At 43.4% G+C, this 21,128-nt stretch overlaps 7 protein-coding genes across 7 annotated transcripts; 3 read left to right on the top strand and 4 right to left on the bottom strand.

The window, feature by feature from the left end:
• Positions 1 to 290: 290 nt before the first annotated feature.
• On the top strand, positions 291 to 1,830 carry I206_105895 (uncharacterized protein; the record flags this gene model as incomplete). The annotated part of the gene is made up of 6 exons (XM_019156445.1): positions 291 to 311; positions 357 to 798; positions 870 to 1,133; positions 1,195 to 1,288; positions 1,352 to 1,540; positions 1,605 to 1,830. The coding sequence occupies 6 exons, from the start codon at positions 291 to 293 to the stop codon at positions 1,828 to 1,830; spliced, it is 1,236 nt and encodes a 411-aa protein (XP_019010247.1).
• Positions 1,831 to 2,362: 532 nt separating this feature from the next.
• On the top strand, positions 2,363 to 3,849 carry I206_105894 (uncharacterized protein; the record flags this gene model as incomplete). The annotated part of the gene is made up of 3 exons (XM_019156444.1): positions 2,363 to 2,589; positions 2,671 to 2,778; positions 2,838 to 3,849. 3 exons carry the CDS (start codon positions 2,363 to 2,365, stop codon positions 3,847 to 3,849), a joined length of 1,347 nt encoding a protein of 448 aa, XP_019010246.1.
• A 134-nt stretch (positions 3,850 to 3,983) lies between these two features.
• On the bottom strand, positions 3,984 to 6,132 carry I206_105893 (uncharacterized protein; the record flags this gene model as incomplete). The annotated part of the gene is made up of 4 exons (XM_070203207.1): positions 3,984 to 4,148; positions 4,195 to 5,169; positions 5,237 to 6,012; positions 6,072 to 6,132. The coding sequence occupies 4 exons, from the start codon at positions 6,130 to 6,132 to the stop codon at positions 3,984 to 3,986; spliced, it is 1,977 nt and encodes a 658-aa protein (XP_070059308.1).
• Positions 6,133 to 6,844: 712 nt separating this feature from the next.
• I206_105892 (uncharacterized protein) lies at positions 6,845 to 8,850 on the bottom strand (the record flags this gene model as incomplete). Its single annotated transcript, XM_070203206.1, has 9 exons — positions 6,845 to 7,047; positions 7,106 to 7,282; positions 7,348 to 7,403; positions 7,459 to 7,697; positions 7,749 to 8,031; positions 8,083 to 8,176; positions 8,236 to 8,412; positions 8,475 to 8,628; positions 8,695 to 8,850. 9 exons carry the CDS (start codon positions 8,848 to 8,850, stop codon positions 6,845 to 6,847), a joined length of 1,539 nt encoding a protein of 512 aa, XP_070059307.1.
• A 774-nt stretch (positions 8,851 to 9,624) lies between these two features.
• I206_105891 (uncharacterized protein) lies at positions 9,625 to 11,714 on the bottom strand (the record flags this gene model as incomplete). Its single annotated transcript, XM_070203205.1, has 12 exons — positions 9,625 to 9,750; positions 9,820 to 9,865; positions 9,968 to 10,001; positions 10,053 to 10,181; positions 10,282 to 10,312; positions 10,364 to 10,577; positions 10,648 to 10,984; positions 11,043 to 11,186; positions 11,240 to 11,260; positions 11,311 to 11,337; positions 11,385 to 11,635; positions 11,689 to 11,714. The coding sequence occupies 12 exons, from the start codon at positions 11,712 to 11,714 to the stop codon at positions 9,625 to 9,627; spliced, it is 1,386 nt and encodes a 461-aa protein (XP_070059306.1).
• Positions 11,715 to 11,988: 274 nt separating this feature from the next.
• On the top strand, positions 11,989 to 19,765 carry I206_105890 (uncharacterized protein; the record flags this gene model as incomplete). Its single annotated transcript, XM_070203204.1, has 17 exons — positions 11,989 to 12,062; positions 12,125 to 12,418; positions 12,470 to 13,010; positions 13,066 to 13,362; positions 13,412 to 14,250; positions 14,298 to 15,939; positions 15,993 to 16,114; positions 16,163 to 16,901; positions 16,958 to 17,134; positions 17,197 to 17,677; positions 17,743 to 17,912; positions 17,966 to 18,048; positions 18,104 to 18,387; positions 18,459 to 18,612; positions 18,675 to 18,750; positions 18,807 to 18,969; positions 19,029 to 19,765. The coding sequence occupies 17 exons, from the start codon at positions 11,989 to 11,991 to the stop codon at positions 19,763 to 19,765; spliced, it is 6,873 nt and encodes a 2,290-aa protein (XP_070059305.1).
• A 307-nt stretch (positions 19,766 to 20,072) lies between these two features.
• On the bottom strand, positions 20,073 to 20,799 carry I206_105889 (uncharacterized protein; the record flags this gene model as incomplete). The annotated part of the gene is made up of 5 exons (XM_019156439.1): positions 20,073 to 20,095; positions 20,169 to 20,214; positions 20,331 to 20,384; positions 20,527 to 20,697; positions 20,776 to 20,799. 5 exons carry the CDS (start codon positions 20,797 to 20,799, stop codon positions 20,073 to 20,075), a joined length of 318 nt encoding a protein of 105 aa, XP_019010241.1.
• Between the last annotated feature and the right edge of the window lie 329 nt (positions 20,800 to 21,128).

Here is a 21,128-nt window from a genome sequence, read left to right as displayed (position 1 = left end):
CTGTCGAACAAAGGCAAATCGGCGCTTTCTCTCCGAGATCTACACGCGAGGAAAGACAAGCGACGTAAGCGATTGACCATAGAGGATGTTATCATGGGATTGGCGATCATTTCCTTCGAGGTTATCTCCCAGAGAGAATTTTCGACCATGTCGCTTGACGCTCACAACAGCAGAGGGGATTGGGGAATGGTATTCAAAACTTGGGCATGATTTGCTGTAGACTTGAATATATATAAATGATGTTACAAAATTCGAGCAAACAGTGTGAGAAGTACATTGTTTCCATAATGATGTCCTCCCCGCTTCTTCAAGTGAGTGAAGGAAGCTTCGGTATATTCACAGACGGCTGATCGTAGCTCAATCCACTCGAGAAGGTGTATCAAACAGCTTTAGAAGCTATTCAAGAGAAACAATCGAATCTTCATGAAATTTCTTCATTCCTTTCAAATAATCCGGAAATAGCATTTGAAGAACACGAAGCACATGATAAAATCACTTCTTTTCTGGAAAAAGAAGGTTTCGAGGTCAATAGATCATATAATCTACCTACAGCTTTTCGGGCTTCTTATAAAAATGGAAGTGGCGGTCGAATATTTGGTTTGAATTCAGAATATGACGCTTTACCTGGAATAGGACATGGATGTGGACATAATCTGATAGCTATTTCAGGTATAGCTGCTTTAATAGGTATGAGAGAAGCCATGAAACAACATAATGTTTCTGGAACTGTAGTTCTACTGGGAACTCCTGCAGAAGAGATTTGTAGTGGTAAGCCAAAATTAATAGATACAGGAGCATGTAAGTATTTCAAATCAAATTAAATTCTGGAACTTTTACTTTTCAAGCTGATTCCGAGATATTACTTTTAGACAAAGAAATGGATGCTTGTATGATGCTTCATCCTGGAAAAGTACCAATTCATAATAGTGCAATATCAGCTGCTTTTGCTCATTGCGCAGTCATAGTTGAATATCTTGGAAAACCTGCTCATGCTGCCGCTTTACCCTGGCAAGGTGTTAATGCTCTAGATGCAGCTGTTGCTGCGTATAATGGAGTAGCTACTTTACGTCAACAGCTAGAGCCAGACGTTAGGATCCATGCAATCATTACCGATGGTGGATCTGCAGTGAATGGTTAGTGTTATTCGTGAAGATTCAGTCAACCATCTGACATTAATTTTGATCGATTAAAAAGTAATTCCTGAATATACATCGTCAAATTACATGATTAGATCATTGTCTTCCATCGGCGTGGAAAAGCTCAAGATCAAGATAGAGCAAGTATTCAAGTGAGCTTCCTGGTTTTCCAAGCTATAAAGCTGTTTGAATTTCTGCTAATGGCTGATCACCAGTGCCGCAGGTATGGCAACTGGTTGTGAAGTTAAGATTACCTGGCAACATCTAGTGAAAGATCTTCATCATTCCGAGGGTTTGGGGGACGCTTATAAAGAGGCAATGGAGACCTTGTTCCCAGAACACAAGGTTCAATGTGCTTATGGTGAATACGTTGGTGGGGGAAGTACAGACTTTGGGAATGTAACGTAAGCATTTCCCTTGATGTCTTCATCGTATCACTCAAGATAGCTAATGACGTTGAACTTGAAGATACGAATTACCCGCATGCCATCCTCATTTCGGCATTGTACCCGAAGTAGGTCGAGGTCAACATACTTCTGAGTTCGAACAAGCTGCTAGAACCGATATAGCACATAAGGAGACCTATCAAGCTGCTACTGGCGTTGCTGCAACTGGGCTTAAGTTCTTAGTTGATGACGAATATGCCAAAGAAGTGAGTTCAGCCGCCGAACAACCTTTGCCGGCTACATTCTGACTATTTGATTATCAGACTGTTGAGCTCCGGCGGATTGATCTCCCTAAAGAGGTTTAAAAACCTCATGGATGCTTTGGAATGTAATACAGCAATTTGGCATGCTACATAATTTTGCGATTTGATATTTGTGCCCCGCAACCGCGATTGTTTTTGATCTGGATTCCGGCTTTTGACTACAGACCCATGAACAAATCACCGATAGTTCATCAGCAATGCAATGAGCGAGACGAAGATTCGCTTGAGAGATTCACTGGCGCAACCATAGACTAATGGCTTTGTTAGCAAGGAAATGACTGGTCTAGCAGTAAAATGCAATACACGTGAAAAGCTATATCGATCTTCTCGCTTATGTCGCTAGCTAGGTTTCGGACGTCGCCAACGTCTCACACCTCATGGCTATAGCCGAGATTGTGAAGTATACTCGTAAGAGGATTTGTTGTGATACCTATGTATCTTCTTATCTACTTCCTAACTTATCAGAGGCCTCCTCTTCCATTCCAATAACCGTTAGATATCACAACCTCAGCGCATCATGAGCGAATACACTGTGCATACTTCCACCTTGTTCGACCCCAAGCAATTAGCCTGGCTAAAAAACGTATCAATCACCGTCAACAGAGATAACGGGTTGATCACCAAGGTTTTCGAAAGAATAAGCGAAGAAGCTGACACTAAGGATGGAGATGTCGATCTTAGGGGAAAGGTTGTCTTACCTGGGTTGGTAGATGCTCATACACACATATTTCTGCATGCCTATGCGTGAGTAGCCAGTACTGAATCCGTCTTTTGCTTCCAATTACTCGCTCTTGAGGTCACTAATATTGTGCTTCTCTGTCATAGTGAGAATCCTTCGGTCAATCAAAAACGGGATGAAAGTTTTGTAGAAAGGATAATTAGAGCTACAAATCACTGTCGTATCGCTCTGCTTTCCGGATACACAACTTACCGGTGAGAAATATCTTGTACAAATCTTCTCTCGTTTTCAGTATAGCTGAATAAATGACCAGTGATCTCGGTTCTGAATCGATGAAAGAAGCCGACGCCAATGTCCGAGACGCTATAAATCGTGGTCTGATGCCTGGACCAAGACTTTTCGTAGCAACTAGGGTCATTGCCTCAACATTAGCTTATGAGCCAAGGAATGAGAACCATATTGGAGGAACATGTATGCCAGCTGGGTGTGATTCAGCTGATGGCCCAGATGAACTTAGAAAAGCTGTTCGTCGACGTATTGGTTATGGAGCAGATATTATCAAGGTATATGCCGATTACAGAAGACGAATTATGAGATTTCCACCTAAACAACAACATCCTTATCTCTCTGAAATAAAAATCCTTCCTGAAGATCCAAATCCTGATCATAATGTGTTTTCTGATGAGGAATTGAAAGCTATTGTTGAGGAAGCGAAGATGGCTAAAGCTCCTTGTGTAGCTCATGCACATACAGAAGAAGGTGTAATCGCTTCATGTAAAGCAGGTGTCGATTGCATTGAACATGCTTCAAGAGTCGGAGATGCAGGACTTAAAGCTATGTTAGATGGAGATGTCATGATGTGTCCTACACTTTCAGTGGTGGAATTTATGCACATCAAGAATTTCCCTCAAATTCTTAAAACAGTCAAGAAAGCTTTCGATATGGGTATTAGGATCGCAGCCGGTGGAGATACAGGTACTTTCCCACATGGGGAAGGTGTTAGAGAAATTGAGTTGTTAATTCAAGCTGGATTACCTATTGAAGAAGCTATTAAATCTGCCACTTATAGAGGGTGGGAAAGTTGCGGTGGAGATCGATGCGGACGTAAATTCGGTTGGTTCGAAGAAGGCTGTGCAGCAGATATAATCGCACTCAATGCTGACCCTCGAAATGATAAGAACGCTTTCAGACAAGTAGATTTCGTCATGAAAGATGCTACAATATGGAAACAAGCTGGTCAAGGTCAAGGTATGCTGGAGATTGGTACTCCTCAAAGAGGAAACTACTTGACCAAATTTGGTTTAGAGTCAGAGCAATCGTATTAGCTGCTTCCATTGTATAATATACCTATTGGATCGAATCCATTGCAATACAATTACTTGGGCTAAGTCGCCGAGTATGTTAATTCTTTACACGAGGCCTTACATATCTCGTACGTATCACCGAAACGTTCCTAGTATCATACCAACGTATCGAAGTTGGTTCTACGCATTATCTGTCCCACGTCACTTCTTGTCCCGTCGGCTTCGGCTCGCTTCACCGCTTCTAGCAACTGCTTTGTTCTTTGCACTCTGACAGCTCCAGAAGCGCCAGTATCGCTCGCATCGAACCAGCTCAAGATTTCCTGGTACTATTGAAATGTAAGCTTTGTTTCACGGGAATGAACTCACCTTATCAGGATCGCCTGTTTCCAGAGCAGCAAAGAATAGAGGTAAAGCGACGGTGCTATGTATACAATCGGGATCACGCCGAGTTAAGTTTATTGTCATCCATATTATCCTGTCAATGGATCTGATGGGGCTAGGGTAATTGAGGACACGGGCAAGTTGAATGACAACCCCATGATACGAGCAAGCTAACATGATTTCGAATCTTGTGTCGTGGCTGATATGTCGTTGAGGCGAACCAGTGCCTTCTCTGGGATCATGAAGCTTGCTCGCGAACCAATCTAATCGGCTTGAATCTAATTTAGATTCCAGATTTATAATCTTATCATATAATTCATCTCCAAGTCGAATGATCTTCCGTGCCCCGATGACGTCGTGAGCACTCCTTGAACGGCGGAGTTGACCTTCAATCACACAGCATTGTGCAGAGAGATAAAGCATGTGTAAGGGTGATACAATGCTGAAGGCGGTTGTGGTATTCTCGTCCACGGTCGCTGGGCGATTTTCAAAAATGGCGGTTCCAAGGTGAAGAGTGTATCGTGGTTCGCTCAGACCGAACAAGGAAGACTTCATGTCGTATTGAGCCAAGATAGAAGCCATTCTTTTGATCAAAGGTGAACTGGTGTGGTCAAGAGGGCGGCGAAGGAAGATTTTGTCGACTTCATCTATTAACGACCGTAAGCGAGACAAAGGTGCACAAGTGACGCTTGCATATTGCCCATAAACCATGAAGGTGCAGTATACCGCCTCAAGTTCAGTGTCCGAGTCCACCTGCACGACATCCAAGTCCTTGAAAAGAAGTTCTCCGCATAACGTATGTTTATGCTGTGCATATTCCAGGTGTTCCTGGCGCTGTGCAGGGTTCATATGACCGGTAGCCGCCATATGCCAAGCAGACCATGCTAACATACCAGCATATAAGGCTGGGCAGAATTGACTGGCAGCGAAGAGGGAGATATAGTAATTGGTGGTTAGATGCTGCAAATGTCAGCTAGAGGCAAATCTCAAAGATACATACATGACGAGTGATGGCCGCATTAGATACCCTTTCTACAAAATAGGTTGCGATCGATTGATCTACCATATCAGGCGTAACCGGGGAGCAAAATCGCCTGCGAATTGTGGGTGATTCAGAAGTTATCGCATTCAAGCTTGGGAAGAACGCGTTTTGATTATTGAACAGTGAGTCCTCGTGAGTAGTAGGAAATGATTGCCAAGGGAATGGATCGTTAAGTCCGAGGAATAGGTCCAAGTTCAAATCATGACCTATAAAGGGATCAAAGGGCTGTTGGGTAGTTTCAATCGGACCCAAATCGAATACATTGGACGTAGATGTGGATGCTAGACCCGGGCCACCATCGATCGGGCTGATGAAATTATCGAAAGATGCCAGACCTGGTGGGTCCGACAAAGGTTCCTGCGGGTGTGAGGTGCTTTGACTTTGAGGTTGCACGTCGCTGAATAGTTGATCAGGCTGTATAAAGGTATGTAGACCGAGCTGTACGTGATCAGTCCTAGCTTCGTCCCCTCCTCGTAAATTTGACAGAGGTGTTGCCCAAGGTATCAGATTCTCCGCAGGGTGCTGAAAAGAATCTTGGGGCGAAGGTCCACTACCACCCCTAGACGAAGCTGTTCTGCTGTGAGTAGTCACAACGGATCCTTGTCGATTGACACGATTGCGCTTGGTTGCAGGGAAATCCGAAGAGTCACATGTGTCGATGAGCTCAGGCCATCTGCAGACCCGATTGAGACGTTCGCAATGCCCGCAAAGTGGTTTGGCGCGATCGCACCTCACGCGACGTTGTCGACAGGTCAAACAACCTAACAAACATTAGCTCCGGGGACTACTGGCAACCAGACGCCAGTTTGTAGTGACTTACCATCCTTTCGTCGCCTGTGCGATTTCTGATTGTCATTCTTCCTATCTAAGTGGGATTCCATGTTGGTGTTTAGCGAAAGAGGATATACGATCGAGCCGAAGAAGTGGGAATGCTTATATCTTCCGAAAACTGTGAAAAGCAACGTAATGGACTGACCCTGACCAATCCGTCGTTCAGCTCGCTGTTACCCAAAATAGCAAGTCTGGCCATAATGCGTGGGCAAACCGATATCGCAGATAAGTAGTCTTCGTTAAGGTCGCCGAACGCAAACGTCTTTTTTTACAATATTACCAATAGATATCCTTCGGTTGCGGAACTACCATCATCGGCGCTGGGTGCTCGTCTCAAGGATTCACACTAAGATCACTCCTCGGTGTTTTCGAAGCAGGTATAAATGGCGGATGCGTTTACCTCATGATAACTTATTACATTGCTGAGGTGACTCAGGAGCTGGGTGATAACTTAGTGGATGGAGTACATCTGATTGGTCTGCTCGTTAGAGTGTCTTGTGAAAGATTCTTTCCTAAGCGTATTGAGCCACGAGCTGGCATCTGCGCAGGATCTTGAGGTGAACATACGTTTTAATTGTACTAGGTCAAATGCAAGAGTGAACACCAGAGATTTGCATCGGTCTACTGTGAGAATACGGTAGATAAAACGTGGGTAACATATGTATATGACCTTGACTGTGAAGTATTAGTACTGCTCTCCATATACATGGCCCTCTTCTTTACAGGTGACCAAGCTTGTGCCTAGGAGCAGCTGAAGTCGTTTTATCTGGCGTAGAAGTAAAGGGGGGATCGATCACCCATGGCTTCGAGTTGTTGTGGAGTATACTTTGCCCTAATCTCCTCTTCTGACATAGCAGCTCGAGAAGCGTTGATTCGGCCTACCCAAATGTAGTATAGAGCGGGAACAATCAAATTACCAAAGGCCAAAAGACCGGCGGAAATACCAAAACCGACAGGATATTTTGCTATATTAGAAAATATCCTCAGTACGATATCAAGAAATGCGGTTTGAATCCTACTTACGAGCCTGGTTGGCGAGATATATGTTCGATCCGAGTACTCCACCAGCTTGACCAAAGAAATTAGAGCCGCCTAGCGCAGCGGCTCTTTTAGAGGCACCGGCGTTGTTAAGTGCGTAGAAGGTGAAATACATAGGAGTGAGTGGGTAAAAGCCTATACAGGCTATCATACACCCCGTGTCTAATTGTCAAAAGCCGGACAAGTCAGTATTGGACGAGATCCTGTTACAGTAGGAGAAGACTTGCAGGTGACTGCAACCAAATTCTGGTGCCCAGCGGTTGTCCAGCACATGATCAAGCCACTAAAAAGGGACGATCAGCTGCAACTTGAAGATTTGTGCAAGTTGGACGGCTTACACAATAGCTATTGCACTGGGGATCATCACCATTGCGGTTCTCTGCTTGTACCTGTCCGAGAAGTAGCCACAGATCCAAACGCTGAACATCGCTGCAACATAAGGGGGAGCGGAAAGCCCTTGAGCAGCAGCTGCTTTGTATCCCATATTTGCGATGATGGTGGGTAAAGTAAATTGAAAAGCGTATATTCCTGTGGCAAAGGAGAAGTGTCCAAAGGCAATGATCAAAAAGTGAGGTGACTGACATAAAAGTTAGCTTTCCCAAACGAACCACGCTTCCAAAAGACTTACCTTGAATGCAGACGCATAGGCCTTGACATCGAATACGGTAGATTTACCGCCCTTGTCCGAACCGTATTCGAATTTGGATCGAAGAACGATGAATCGTCGCTCTCTTTCGTCCAGCCATTTCCTGGCTGTAGCAGGATTGGTTTGCAGCGTGAAAGCCAGGAAGATACACAACATCACACTGATGAAACCTTCTAGGACATAAATCCATCTCCAGCCTCTGTATCCCCAATGACCGTCCAATTGTCCGATACCATAAGCAAGAAGACCGGAGATAGCACCTGAGCTACAACATACTTAGGCCTATACTCAAGTCAAGGGAGAAAAGTTGACTCACACTGTAGCTGCCAAATAGAACCATGAAGATCGCGAGGCGTAGACTCCGGGGGAATACCAAGTAGCCAGAACATAGAAACTGACTCCAGGCACACCTGCAGTACAGATAGCGATGAGCATACAAAGATCCCCATAAGACGTAGATTACACTGACCAGCTTCGGCTAGACCCAATACAAGTCGCATAGCATACCAGCCCGCTTTGTTCCCAACGCACCCAGCAGCGATAATACTAATTCCGCATCCAAAGAATGCAACGATTAAAAAGATTCGAGTCGAATATTTGTTGGCAATGGCAGCGCTGAATGGCGCAAACAATGCGAATGAGATGACTGAGCGAGCCAAACTTAATAATCAGCCAAACGTTCTGCACAACGGATGTCCGTGAATTTACATAATAATGATAGACCGATATTCCAATCTGTACCATTCATGCCCAGATCCGCTTGCGCCCCGAATAATTTGGCATTACCAACGTTACTACGATCGACATAGGTCATCATGTAAATGACCATGAGTGGAGGAAGAACATGCCAATCGATCTTGCGCTATATAACTTGTTCATCAGTACAGAATCAACCTTCCCAAGGCGTCTAACGAGAGACCTTACTTACATGCAGTTTTTGTAGAATTTCACCGGTAAAATGCTCTGATAAGCTTAGATACTCCTGATATTCCGTAGACTGAATATCGATATCGACAGTCCGATCGACGGCATAACCAGTCTTATCCATAGAAGAAGATCTTTCGATATCCGTGAAGTCATCCATTTCGAATGATATAATCCGTTTTCAAGTGAAAGAGTGTTGATTTAAAAAGATCATACATGTTGACTATTTATACTTGAGTGATCAGCCAAGAACCTTATCTCTAATCTTCAAGAAGCGTCATTGTTATCGACGGATATTCCTTCTCCATTTCCAATTGAGACTTCCATCGATAAGAGTATTTCCAACATTGACTATCATGGCAAAGACTTGAAGCATAATGGAGCTAAACTGAAACGTTCCTGGTCATACCGATCGCACCGACGCAAGCGATACGATTGCTCGGGTTCCAGAAGTCAATGATATCCTTTCGTCCGAAAGCTCAATCGCCGAAAGACTGGCGCATATATGATACATACGCATATACTGACAGCTTGATTAAGCTTGATTAGTGGGCAGGCACGTACCGTAACACCAGTCATTTTCACAAAGATGTCCATCGCATTCGCTTACCCTGGAACATGTAAATCTTACCGGCCGGGCGTCCGTCTGTCTGCACACCGACTGTATATGTTGGGAGGGGGTAAGGTGACGAGAGAACAATCATCGGTCCTAAAACACATGTCATTAGGGACGATAAAGAGAAATCAACGAATCGTCGATCCTCGAGTATATTTCAGGCTTCCGATTGTTCTGCCTGCTGAACTCAAACAGTCCAGACGCTTGTAAGCTCTCAACGGGAACCGCACTGTCATAAACAATCGACATTTGTACCGAGCACGCAGATTTAGCGGTATCAGATTATCCCAGGCTTGTCAATTTGAGTGCATCCACATGCTAAGCAAGTCGAGGATGTATATGCTCATCTCCTTCGGGCTCTTTCTGATTGATTCCATCCTCCGTTTTGTTGAGATTGCTACCTAATCCCCCATGGAGATCTTCATAGAAATCGGGTGTGAGTCCCTTTTGAGATGAATTGTCAGCCAAAGGCAGTCTTCACGTCCTGAGGGCAACGACCAAGGCATAGCTCACCGCTTTCAGTCTATCAGCAGAGTTGAAGGGTCCTTTGATCTTCCCTCTAAAATTGGCAAACACCTCATCCCGGAAAGTCTTTATTGGGTCTACCCCTTGTTTTTGACAACTGGCGAGGTCAGCAATGAACGATCAATTCTATACTTACAGCCACGTGAACCACCTATGACCAGTAGTGACATCTGAGTATACAATAAGTCATTAGCTGTTCTGATGCCGCAGGGGTTACTCACGAGTGATCTCGTCGGAATGAATAATCTCCAGCACTCTACTGCTTTCTTTATCGCCTGCAGCCTGAAGCTTTGCCAGTGTCAATGGATTCATATCTATACCCCTAGCTTCGGCTACCAAGTGAATGATGGCTATACGAGCCGAAAGAGAATTAGCAGTTTGAGTTGCCGATTCCCATAATCCGGCGTGCACTAAACTATGTCAGCTTTTTTCGACGTGATATAAAGTTACCTGTATGAGCACCAAAGTACGATCCCAGCTCCTGATTAGTTGAATATCAGCCGGGCGGTGAACGGTGCAATCCGTCACTCACGACCAGCCGCCTAGCGAGTAAGGTGTAATGTTTGGCCTCATCTTCAGCTACTTTAGCCCAATCTAAGAAGAATTCTACCGGTAATCTTTCTCCATTCACGGTGCAATCTGCGAATCTTGCTATGATATCCCATGCGAGGTCAATGGCGTATTGTTCGATATTTGCTAAAGCGTGTAACATCATTATGCGGGATTTTTCAGAACCTCCCTTCCCACTACGACGAATTGAACACCGTTAGTTCACCACATATCATTGCGAACGAGGTCAAGATCATATGACCTTACCGCCTCGGTGCTTTGCCAGGAGCGATCATCTCCACCTCTCTAGGAGGTTCATCCAAAAGTCCTCCTTCTTTGTCTCTTTCCCTCTTTATCTCCCCTACACTCGGTCTTATCGACTTGAGCTTCCCCGCCCGAAGTCGAGTCACGGCTTCTCTCGTTAAGAGACACTTCAATTCCGGGTTGCTTGTACGTAGAATCAAGTGAGCGAAACCTAGCAGAGAGTTTGGTAATTCCTCAGGTAATGTAGCGTTTGAGGTCGAGAAAGATGATCGGGAAGTGTGTTCGACATCTTGGGACAATGACAAGCGTGATAGTGATGGAATTGGAGGATCGAGAAATTCTAAGTGGAGTTGTATGACGTGAGCGGAGGATGCAAATTAAGCAAGCGAAGAACGCACCCTCGCTCACACCCCTCATCTCTACCAATTCCCACTGACGTTGAGGTGCGTTTGGCGAAGGATGAGGTGCTTCAACCCATACTTCAGCATTCCCTTCTATACCTTTCACCTGGACTTCATAGGTGCATGCTTGGAGTCCAGTGGCTGTTCAGCCTGTCAGTCGTTTAATCCTATTCCAAATAGAGGTGAAGACGTACAGCTCGAACCATCGTTGAGGTCTGCATGAATCAGCTCGATCAAACATACGCAAAGCAACCGACAGACCTACCAAAATCATACTGGTGCCATGGACAAACTAAATTATCGGTTAAACGCGTTCCTGCTCTGCAAAAGTACGCTCACCAATCGCCTTGGTATCCTCTATATCCTCAATCTCAGCATGACTCAAGGGTGCTCCCAGATGAGGACAAGTCTCTTCCATACAATACAGCTCTGGTGCTTTCCATGATGGACCTATTGTCTCGGAAGAAATGCTCTCCTCAGGTTTGGTGATTCGGAATAACAATAATCGATGATATATTATTGGAGGATCGATCGTGCGCAGCGATAAGTGGAATCGTGTGTGCGAGTAAGTTGCTTGTAAAGGGCATATACTGTTGAGGAAGGATCAGCAACAAGCGCATCGGCATAATCAGACTACTCATACCGTATGAAGGGTCTTATCGTATTCATCCTGAGTGCCCAACAATTTGAGAGCAAAGATGTGAAGCAAATCGCATTCCAAAATTACGCATCTCGATCATTCACGTCAATAATCTTTCAAAATGTTGAAATTCAGGCACGACACTTTATCTATCAACCTCAATTCAACATTACCTCTTCAAGCTTGGATCATTTTGACTCTCTCTTTGTTCGCTTCTCAATTCTTCCCAAAGTCTATCAGTATACGACTGCTTCTCATAATACCCGTTTTCATGATATCCTACCCACTTATGTCGTCTGGGAGATGAATTCTTTCTCGACAGCTCCAATATCTGGCTCTTCTTCGTCTTCTTCAGCTCCCGGACCTTCAAGACAGCGGTGCGTTGATCGAAACTCGGGAAGGATGTACGAATCACTGACCTTCATTTCACTCGCAACAGTATCACGGGCTCATGGCAACCTTTACCATATATACAGTCTGGATTCTGCATTTACCCATATCAGCCTAATAGCTCTCCTCCGCCTACACCGTCTACAGCAACGGATGGTCAACGAAATCATTCGAATAGGAATAGATTCTCATGGAGCGGAATACGGACTCATGCAGAGGATCAAGAGGAGAATAGGAGCAACGCTTATGAGGTACCTCTAGATATTGGAGATGAGTTTTTCGCATTTGAGGAGTATAGGTGCAGTATTAATGAGGATGGCAGAGGGGATTTATGGTATCGAGGGTATGTCCAGACCTATGAAATCATAGTCGACTCTTACTGAGCATATATCAGATATGTGGTCCAAGCCGTTTCTCTTCCCTCACTCGCACCGTCAGGGTCTCACGTCCATGCTAAAACATTTCCTCGACCCGAACCATCGGTATTGATCGGTATCTTTCCAGCAGCAGCTGTTCATATACGGCCTGGCGCATCGAACGATACCGGAGAGCTTACGGAGGCGTATGAAAGAGCCGTAAGAGCAGCAGAAGATAACGCCCGCAATGCGAATCTCAGCTGGGTGGGCGAGATGGATACTGTCAAAGAAGAGGAGGAAATGGAAGGTTATGATGTATCTAGCCCTGAGAGGCAGAAGGATTTGGAGCGAGATGTTATAGATGTGACGGACCAGAATGGAATCAAAACGGCCCTGAAAAAAGACGGTCTGCGGACGAACAGACCTAAATCGTTGATATTGGAATCGAGATTAGCTGAATTAGAAAGGGATAAGGAGCAACCACCTTTACCAAAATTGACCGCCGGTGATTCCACTATAGCGGGTCAACAATGGCCTCTGGTGGATGAGATAGCTTGTGCTATCCGAGAATGGTACGGAGTGAGTTTCGCCAGCCTTTGAGAGTGATCAAAGCGTTATTGACGAAACTGAGCAGCGGCTGCCCACCTATCTGGCAAATCGAGAGTATCGTCTGTTCAGTACAGTCATGCAACATATCGATGCCTTGTTTCTTGGTCGACGCCAATTGCTATCGCAGACCCTCAGTGGAGATGAGCTCGTACGAATACGGCGAGAATGTGTTTCAAGACTGGTTAAATGTAACGTGGCTCAAGGATTAGAAGTGATAGTAAGGAGCTTGGAAGATGGTGATGTCATGGTCGTAGACAAGGAAAGGGCGTCCGCCGGAGCTAGCTGGGTCGGAGGGATAGCATGCTACGTGTATCAAGTTCAGGTGAGCACAAGGCATGTCCTAGTGACGTCAGGCGGTAACCTGTTAACAGCTCGCCTATATCGACCTGATACCTCTTGATGATCTTTTTGGCAAATCGCCGAGCCTGATCGATCCTCGTCCAGCACTGCCCTCCGCCCAACCCTTCGCACTGATTAATTCCCATGCATCTCGTCAATCATCGGCAACTTCTCGATCCCACTACCACTGCCTGCTGGACGTCCGAGCATTTATAGCAAATCCTTGCGCTCCGGGAGAGACCGCCGAGCTATATTTTTCGCTCTATAACAAGGTGGAGAGCCGATTTGTTACCGAGGAGTTCTGCCTGATTCTCAATCACCTTGGTAGCCCTGCTCGAGATGCTGAACAACGTTTTGGTCGATTACGAACATTGTTTGTTGACCTGAAGCTGGATGATTTAGCACATGATATATACTTAGTTTGTCGGATTGTGCGCAATGGAGCAATGAAAATGCGACAAGAAAGCGGAACGTTACGTCCTACTGCCGGTAAACGGACAAGTCTGTATGGAATCTCCGAAGGTAGTCCCGCGCAGAATAACGCGTCTACGTTGGATCACACCCTTACCGACGATAGTTTCTCCGTGACCTCAGGTTATGGTGGACAAAGAGCTCCAACAATCGATACATTTCAAGGCAGCAATGGCTATTCCAATTCGATGGAAGGTAGATCGCTGTTCCGTCGGCCGATGGGATGTGCTGTACTTGAGATACCCGCTCTCAGTAGGCTTCTTGCCGAAGGGACAGATAAGATAAGCTCTGGGGTAGAATTTCAAGTACCTATCTACCTACCTAAAGATGAAGCGACATTTGCTACTTTGCATGAAAATATCATACACAAAAGAGTCAAGGAATATGTGACCTCTCCGAGGTAAGTCTTCCCACTGCCGGCGGTCGTGTAGCTTACAGTCCGCGCAGAGCCGAAGCCATTGCGCTCAGTCTGAAGGTGTTTCAAGGATCTGTCGATCAAGTTATATATGAACATCCTTCGGTGTTGAGCAATATACCACTTTCAGCTCGATTGGGATTCCCTGACGTGGTGTATCCTGGCACGATCCGCAATGATTTGTATGTCAAGCTTTGGTCGGCATTCTTCGCTCCTGTACCCACATCTTCAGGCGGCTCAATGAGAGTACGAAAGTCGGTGATATCCTCAAATCACGATGATGTGCAAGTCACCGTCGAGGTGCGTTGTGGAGACGGTCAAATTGTGCCTGATGCTCTGATAGCCGGTGGAAGTGGAGAGCCAGCTATGGCCCAATATACTTCTTTGGTTTTTCACCGAAATGACAAGCCCACATTCGGTGAACTTGTCAAAATCTCATTGCCCTCTTCAGCTCAAGCGGAAGGTTATCACCTGTTTCTGATTTTCCATTCAAGAGGAAAAGAGCGACATATCACCAACTCAGACTCTTCGGACCTTGACCAGCCTTTCGCTTTTGGCTATCTACCCTTAGCAAATGGGATCACCTGTATCCAAGACGGCGATCACGAACTAATATTATACAAAAGTGAAAGAAACGTGCATATCACCCCGAACATCTACTTTGAAGTCCCGGCTTTGGCTCACGAGGAAGTAGGCGCTTTTCCCACTTTCAACAAAGCCCTCATGCCACTTCGAGACCGTATCACCCTCCGGACGTATCTCTGTTCAAGCGTTCAAACGCAAGACGACACTCTTCGAGCTTTACTCGTGTGGCACAGCTCCGGCGGGGATGTTGATGTTCTCTGGTCAACTCTCAAGCTGTTCAGCTTTGTATCCGAAGATGAGATTGCCAAATTCGTTCCTTCCACATTTGATGCTCTTTTTTCGATTCTGATATCAGATCTGGGCGATCGCCAAGATGAAGTCGAATTTATGATCTTCAAGTCACTTATGAAGGTCTTAGCTATGAACTCCGATCGAAGATTTCCCAATTTCACGAGCGTCTTTGGCATATATCTTGATACCCAATTTAAACACCCCTCTTCCGCTTTCAGTTTGTTGAAGTGTATGAAGAAGGTAATGTTGGTGCCGAGCACGATAGATTACCGATCTTTCCTTAAAGTTTGGCATCTATTCTTCAGAATCATCATCAAAGCTAGAGAGAACGATAGATCAAGAGGACCGGGATTGGCAGAGGAGTATTCAAATGAAGTTGAGTTCAAGACACAAACGAAAGAAATTCTGGAAGCGATTAATCACTTGATGCGCTCAAATGAGAAGCATTTGATCGGTACGCAGACACTGGCTGTACAGCATTATAGTGATATTCTGCCGGATCTTTCTCGTATATTTCAACCTGTGGAGATCTCAGAAATCGTTATTGATTTCCTAGATACCCTCACCCTTTCAACCGGAAGTATAGCTATACATAAGCTTCTTTTGATACTTCAAGTAGTCAAAAATGTCTTTGAATCCTCAGAGTCAAGGTCTTTGCTTGTACCTGCGATTATTAGATGGGTGAAGCCTCATTTGGGCAAATTTGATGAATTAAGATCAGTTGGGCCGGATGACAGTCAGGTCACCCGAGACGGAAAAAGGATACGATGGCTGGAATGTAACCGACTGGCTGTCACTGTAAGTTGAACCGCACGACAAAAAGCGTATAGGACTGACGTGCAGTCTATCAGGTCATCGCCTGGACGGTCAACAAATCGCAAGAATGGTTATACTCGCCGTTAATAAAGGATGACGATACGCTAAGAGTGCACGAAGAGGATAACATAGAGTACTGTTTGACGCTTTTACCTGCGTAAGTGATTCCCTGAGTTACCGAGCTCCGCTGACAAATCTGGTGCAGTCTTTACGAATCGTACTTCGATTTATCCAAATCTACGACACATTCCGCTCTCAATCGACAAAGATCTTCGCCGACATCCACAATATGGAAATCTACTCCCGATGTCTTCCCTTCGACCCACCCATTTGCCTTAATATCAGAATTACCCCCACCATCGCTTCTCGAACAGCAACAGAACGCAGCACAAGACGGTCTTCCAAATTCCGAAACGTTCAATTGCGGCCTAGCAGAAACAGCAGTGGTCATTCTTACATTAATTTTATCTTCCCCTCAACCAAACATAACCAGATGGTTAAATGAAGTCCTAGATATAGAAGGCGTATCATCTTTGAGCGAAACATTGAAATTGACCTTCAATTTCTGTCGATCAGTCATTAGCTTTGAAGCTTTCCCAAAATCATGGTTGACTTTATCTTTGATGTCTTTCTCCTCTATTTTACGGTTTATCACTACTTTGACACCTATTTTGGAGACAGAAAATTTCATACCGAAAATACAAATTGCTGAGGCGTTCGATTCCGCTCTCTGGTCTGGGCTATTTGAACTTCTCTGTGAATTCTTAGGTAGTGACGAATTAGCATTAGAAGATATGAGTCAGCAGCGAAGGAGAGCAGAATGGATCATAGTTGGAGATCTTCGTGATGAGGGTTCGGTTTTGCTGATGAGGCTATGGAACGCTATTGGGTGGCCTGCCGATGAAGCTATTCAAGCGGAAGGGACGGAACTGAAATATGGTGGAGTGAGTAAATTCCCCTTCCCGCATAAGCGAAGCTGATCGGTGCGACCGCATTGCAGTATCAGACCCAATTCACCGGGTTAGCCGAACGCATATTGGGCTTATGCCTTTCCAGTCATGATGCTATGAGTGAAACTGCTGTTGAGATACTGTTCTCCATGATTTATGCAGAATATGTCATAGCAGGGAAATTCGATAATATCGAGAATGAGATCTTCTTGAAACTCGAAAAGCTTGTGAGTTATATTATGAATTTGACTCGGTTGAATAAAGTTGACGGTATTTGAGTACTTCGCAGTTCGCGTTCAAGTCTACATCCTCGTCAAACGATCCAACGATGCGAGCGTATTTCGTAGCTCAGCTCCGAGCGATCTTCGAATCAAAACCGACTATAGATGAGAAATTCGAAGAGAGGGTATCTGTCTTTTTAGATGAAATCGAATTGTTCATCGATTTGTTACTCTCCTTAAGGGAAGTACCTGAAGATATGGAATGGTCGGATGAAAAATCTCAAGCTATACATCAAGTCATGTCTTTTGTCGAGAGGATAGGTCGAAATGATCTTTACATTCGTTTCATTCATCAGCTCGTCGCTATTGCTTCTGAAAGTAAAAATTGGTTATCTGCTGGATTGGCTATCAAATCACATGCGCAAATATACGATTGGACTTTGGATGATACTCTGCTTGACGACTTTAATATGGGGGATATCAAATTACCCGCTCAAACATCTTTTCAAAGGAAAGAATCTCTTCTCTACCATGCGATTCAATATTTTGGTATGTTAGGCGTCTTCCAGATTACTGAGCGGTGACTAATGAGAATATATGATCTTCCAAATCAGCTAAAGCTGAAGAATACGAACATGCTCTGGAAATTTGTCAGGAAATTACCACACAACATCAGAAATTCACTTTCGATGTTGCTAAGTTGACGGAGCTATTAACTTATCAAGCTGCGTTGTGGGAGAGAATCAGTACAGGCGGTAGGAATCAACCTGAATACTTCAGAGTCGTAAGTCCGCAACCCTAGAACGGAGTCAAATGGCATTAACGAATTTTTCTCAGGCATACTTTGGTGATTTTGGACAGTTGAATCAAGGTAAAGATTTCGTAGCCAAAGGAGAAGCTTGGCAAAGATATTCTGAATTGTGAGTCTCCCGGACTCCCAAATAGGTGTAACGGTATTAATCCAAAATGAATCAGCTGCGATGCCTTACAACTTAAACATCCCGAAGCCTCCATTCATCGATCAAAAATTCCTCCTTTAACTTCCGCTCAAGAGTCCTCCCATCCACTTATCTGGGTCACACCCCTTGCACCTGAACCCGATCTCAAGAAGACCGTTTTCGCAGATAAGGTTTCTGATAATGTCAGTTCTTATTACCGATCAAATAGAATCAGCGAATTTTCTAGCTTTAGACCATATATGAGAGATCCAGATGAACACGAGATTGTTCTGACGTGGACTGAGAAGACAATCCTCACCTGTAAGTCTCATCGTTTTCCCGCTTCAGCTTCAGTACGAAAAGAAGCTGATGGATCTCTACTGACTTCGTAGCCAAAGAAGAATTGCCTGGTATCTTAAATCGAAGAGAAATCACTCAAATTCGGTATGAACAGATCCCACCGGTCAATATGGCTATTATGGAAGTCGAGAAAGCTACGAAGAACCTCAGACGGTTGAGTACAGGAAAAGATGGGCATCTTCCTCAGTAAGCGAATTTTCTACTTCGAGAGTATCCTATCAAGCTGAGCTAATTGTAACATCGCAAAGATCAAAACTGCTTGGTACAGCAATCAACGGAGCAGTTGACTCGCCTGTGAGCGGAGGAGTCAAAACTTACCGCAGAGTCAGTCCCGCTCTCTATGCTCTTTGGGTCAATGCTGATAGTCTCTCTTGATCAAGGTTTTCCTTGATGGCACTTATATCGAGAAGCATCCTGAATTCGCTTCAACCGTTAACCAATTACGGGTGACTATACTGGAATACGTTAAGACGATTCAGAATACTTTGAAGATACATGAAGTCGTTTGCAAAGATTTAGCTTTTCATGAAGCTCTAAAAACTCGTAGGTTATTTTGTTGTATCGGAACACCTGGACCGCGCTGATGATGGTTGTGGCCGCAGAATTCTTTAAGACTTTTCCCGAAGAAATTGCTCTTTTACCTAGACCATCTGAGACTTCATCTACGTCAATCGACGATTCATCACAACCTATCAAATATACTATTCCACCGAATCATCCATTACCTGCTTTACCAATACCGATTCATGATTCACCTTCTATTTCAACTTATTCTTCTCAATCACCTGCTTTATCAAGTTTATACAAATTACCAAAATTAAAATTAGGTTCTTCTATATCTTCTGGAAAAGGAATTATGACAATGACAAATTCAAATTCAATTTCAACTCATACAGGTACTACAACATCATCATCACCTAGAGAAAGTATAAATACAACTAGAAATAGTCAAAATCAAACTCCTACACCAATTAATCAACAACAACCAATACAACATAATGATAATTTGAAATTATTAAATCGCTCAAATAGTTTACTTGGTAATGAAAATGATTTTGGAAATATGAAAAAACAAATTAATTTTGAAAAAAGATCAAGTTGGAATAATTCTATAAAATTAAATAGAGCAATGTCAATTGTCGGATTTAATTCAAATTCAAATTCAAATTCAAATTCAATTGATAAAAATTCATCATCTAATGAAATTCAAAATTCTGATATTCAGGGAGGGAATAATAATTATCAGAATAGAGAAAATCATTTAACCCAAGACAATGGAAAAAAAGAAAAAGTTAGTGGATTAAAAAGATTTGGAAGTTTGATTAGACGTGATAAATGATTATTTATTTTAAATATTGGAAAACTTCATTTTGTATTTAATAAAATCAGGTTTTATATTTTTGTGATTATATTTTATCTATAAGTGTTTTAGACGATCAATGATTATGGGTAAATTTCAATAATTTGATATCGTAATCCAATTTTCATACATTCATTTTCGGTAATAATCATATCATTTTATGGAAGAATGATATGGTGATTGACTTATTGAAAATACTATGAATGAGATTACCCAATTGCATTACTATTTTTGTCAATACAACATATTTTACAAATTGATTGAATTTCAAGTCAACCTGAAATGATTATTTCGCAGTTTGTTTATAGCCTATAAGAAAATGCGTTCAATCAATAAACAAACAGGGCTTTATTAAACCCAGTGGAAAAACAATTTGACTTACGACCTATATCTGTTAAAACTAATGTACCGCAGATTGCACATAAACCCTTAACGAAAGTGAGATATCAGCTTCTTGTGAACAATTCGGAATTAGTGACAATTAAAATGTGGATTTATGCACTGGTTGAAGCCATGATGGAAACATGAGAAACGAAAAACTTACTTTCTTATATGCACACTTTTGACATCTCGTAGCGTTATTTTGTTGTGCAGGTTGCTGGTTTTGAATAAGAGAATCAGCTCAACGAAAGAGAAATGTTTCATGAGTGTCTGATTACATTGACGGAATGAGAATAGAAACGAGGAATGTTTTTTTGACGTGTTTATTCTGATATGTTAAAATAAATTGAATTGCTCACCTTACAATCTATACAGTTTTTATAAGGATTTATGTTACCTTTTTTTAAACCTGTTCCAGGTTTTGCATACGGTGACGATTTTGCACGAGATGATAATAATTTATTTTCACCAATAACTCGAGTTGATGAAGATGGTTTAAATGGATCAGGTGCAGCTACTGTTGACAATTTCTATGATTAAAATAAAGTGTTTGATATAATTAGTACTTCATCAACAAAATAGGGGGAAGATATCAATGAACAACGTACTTTTTCACATTTCTTACAAACCATTTTAATCCACCTCTGATGCCTTCGCAGTTGATATTCTGCTTGTAATGAACGACAATGGGATTATTGTGAGATAAGTAGAAATGTGTGTATGATTAATGACGAATGATGAATGATCAATCAAGTGAACGCGATTCGGAAGGGGTTAATTTGCCACCGAAAACAATGAATCCCAATAGGCGTGCGGAAGATGACCTCCTGATTTGGGTGCAAGCCTAACTTGTCGTCAGGGTCCCAGGAGCTTGGTGACGCATATGATGATATATACTTGTCCACTTATAATGCGATGTTGACGATGTAGTATTTATGCTATTCATACTGTAAACACATTG

Source organism: Kwoniella pini, chromosome 8, assembly GCF_000512605.2.
Source record: "Kwoniella pini CBS 10737 chromosome 8, complete sequence".
NCBI classification, from domain to species: domain Eukaryota; kingdom Fungi; phylum Basidiomycota; class Tremellomycetes; order Tremellales; family Cryptococcaceae; genus Kwoniella; species Kwoniella pini.
The sequence above is the reverse complement of the archived record's forward strand: the minus strand, read 5'-3'. Positions and strand labels throughout refer to the sequence as shown.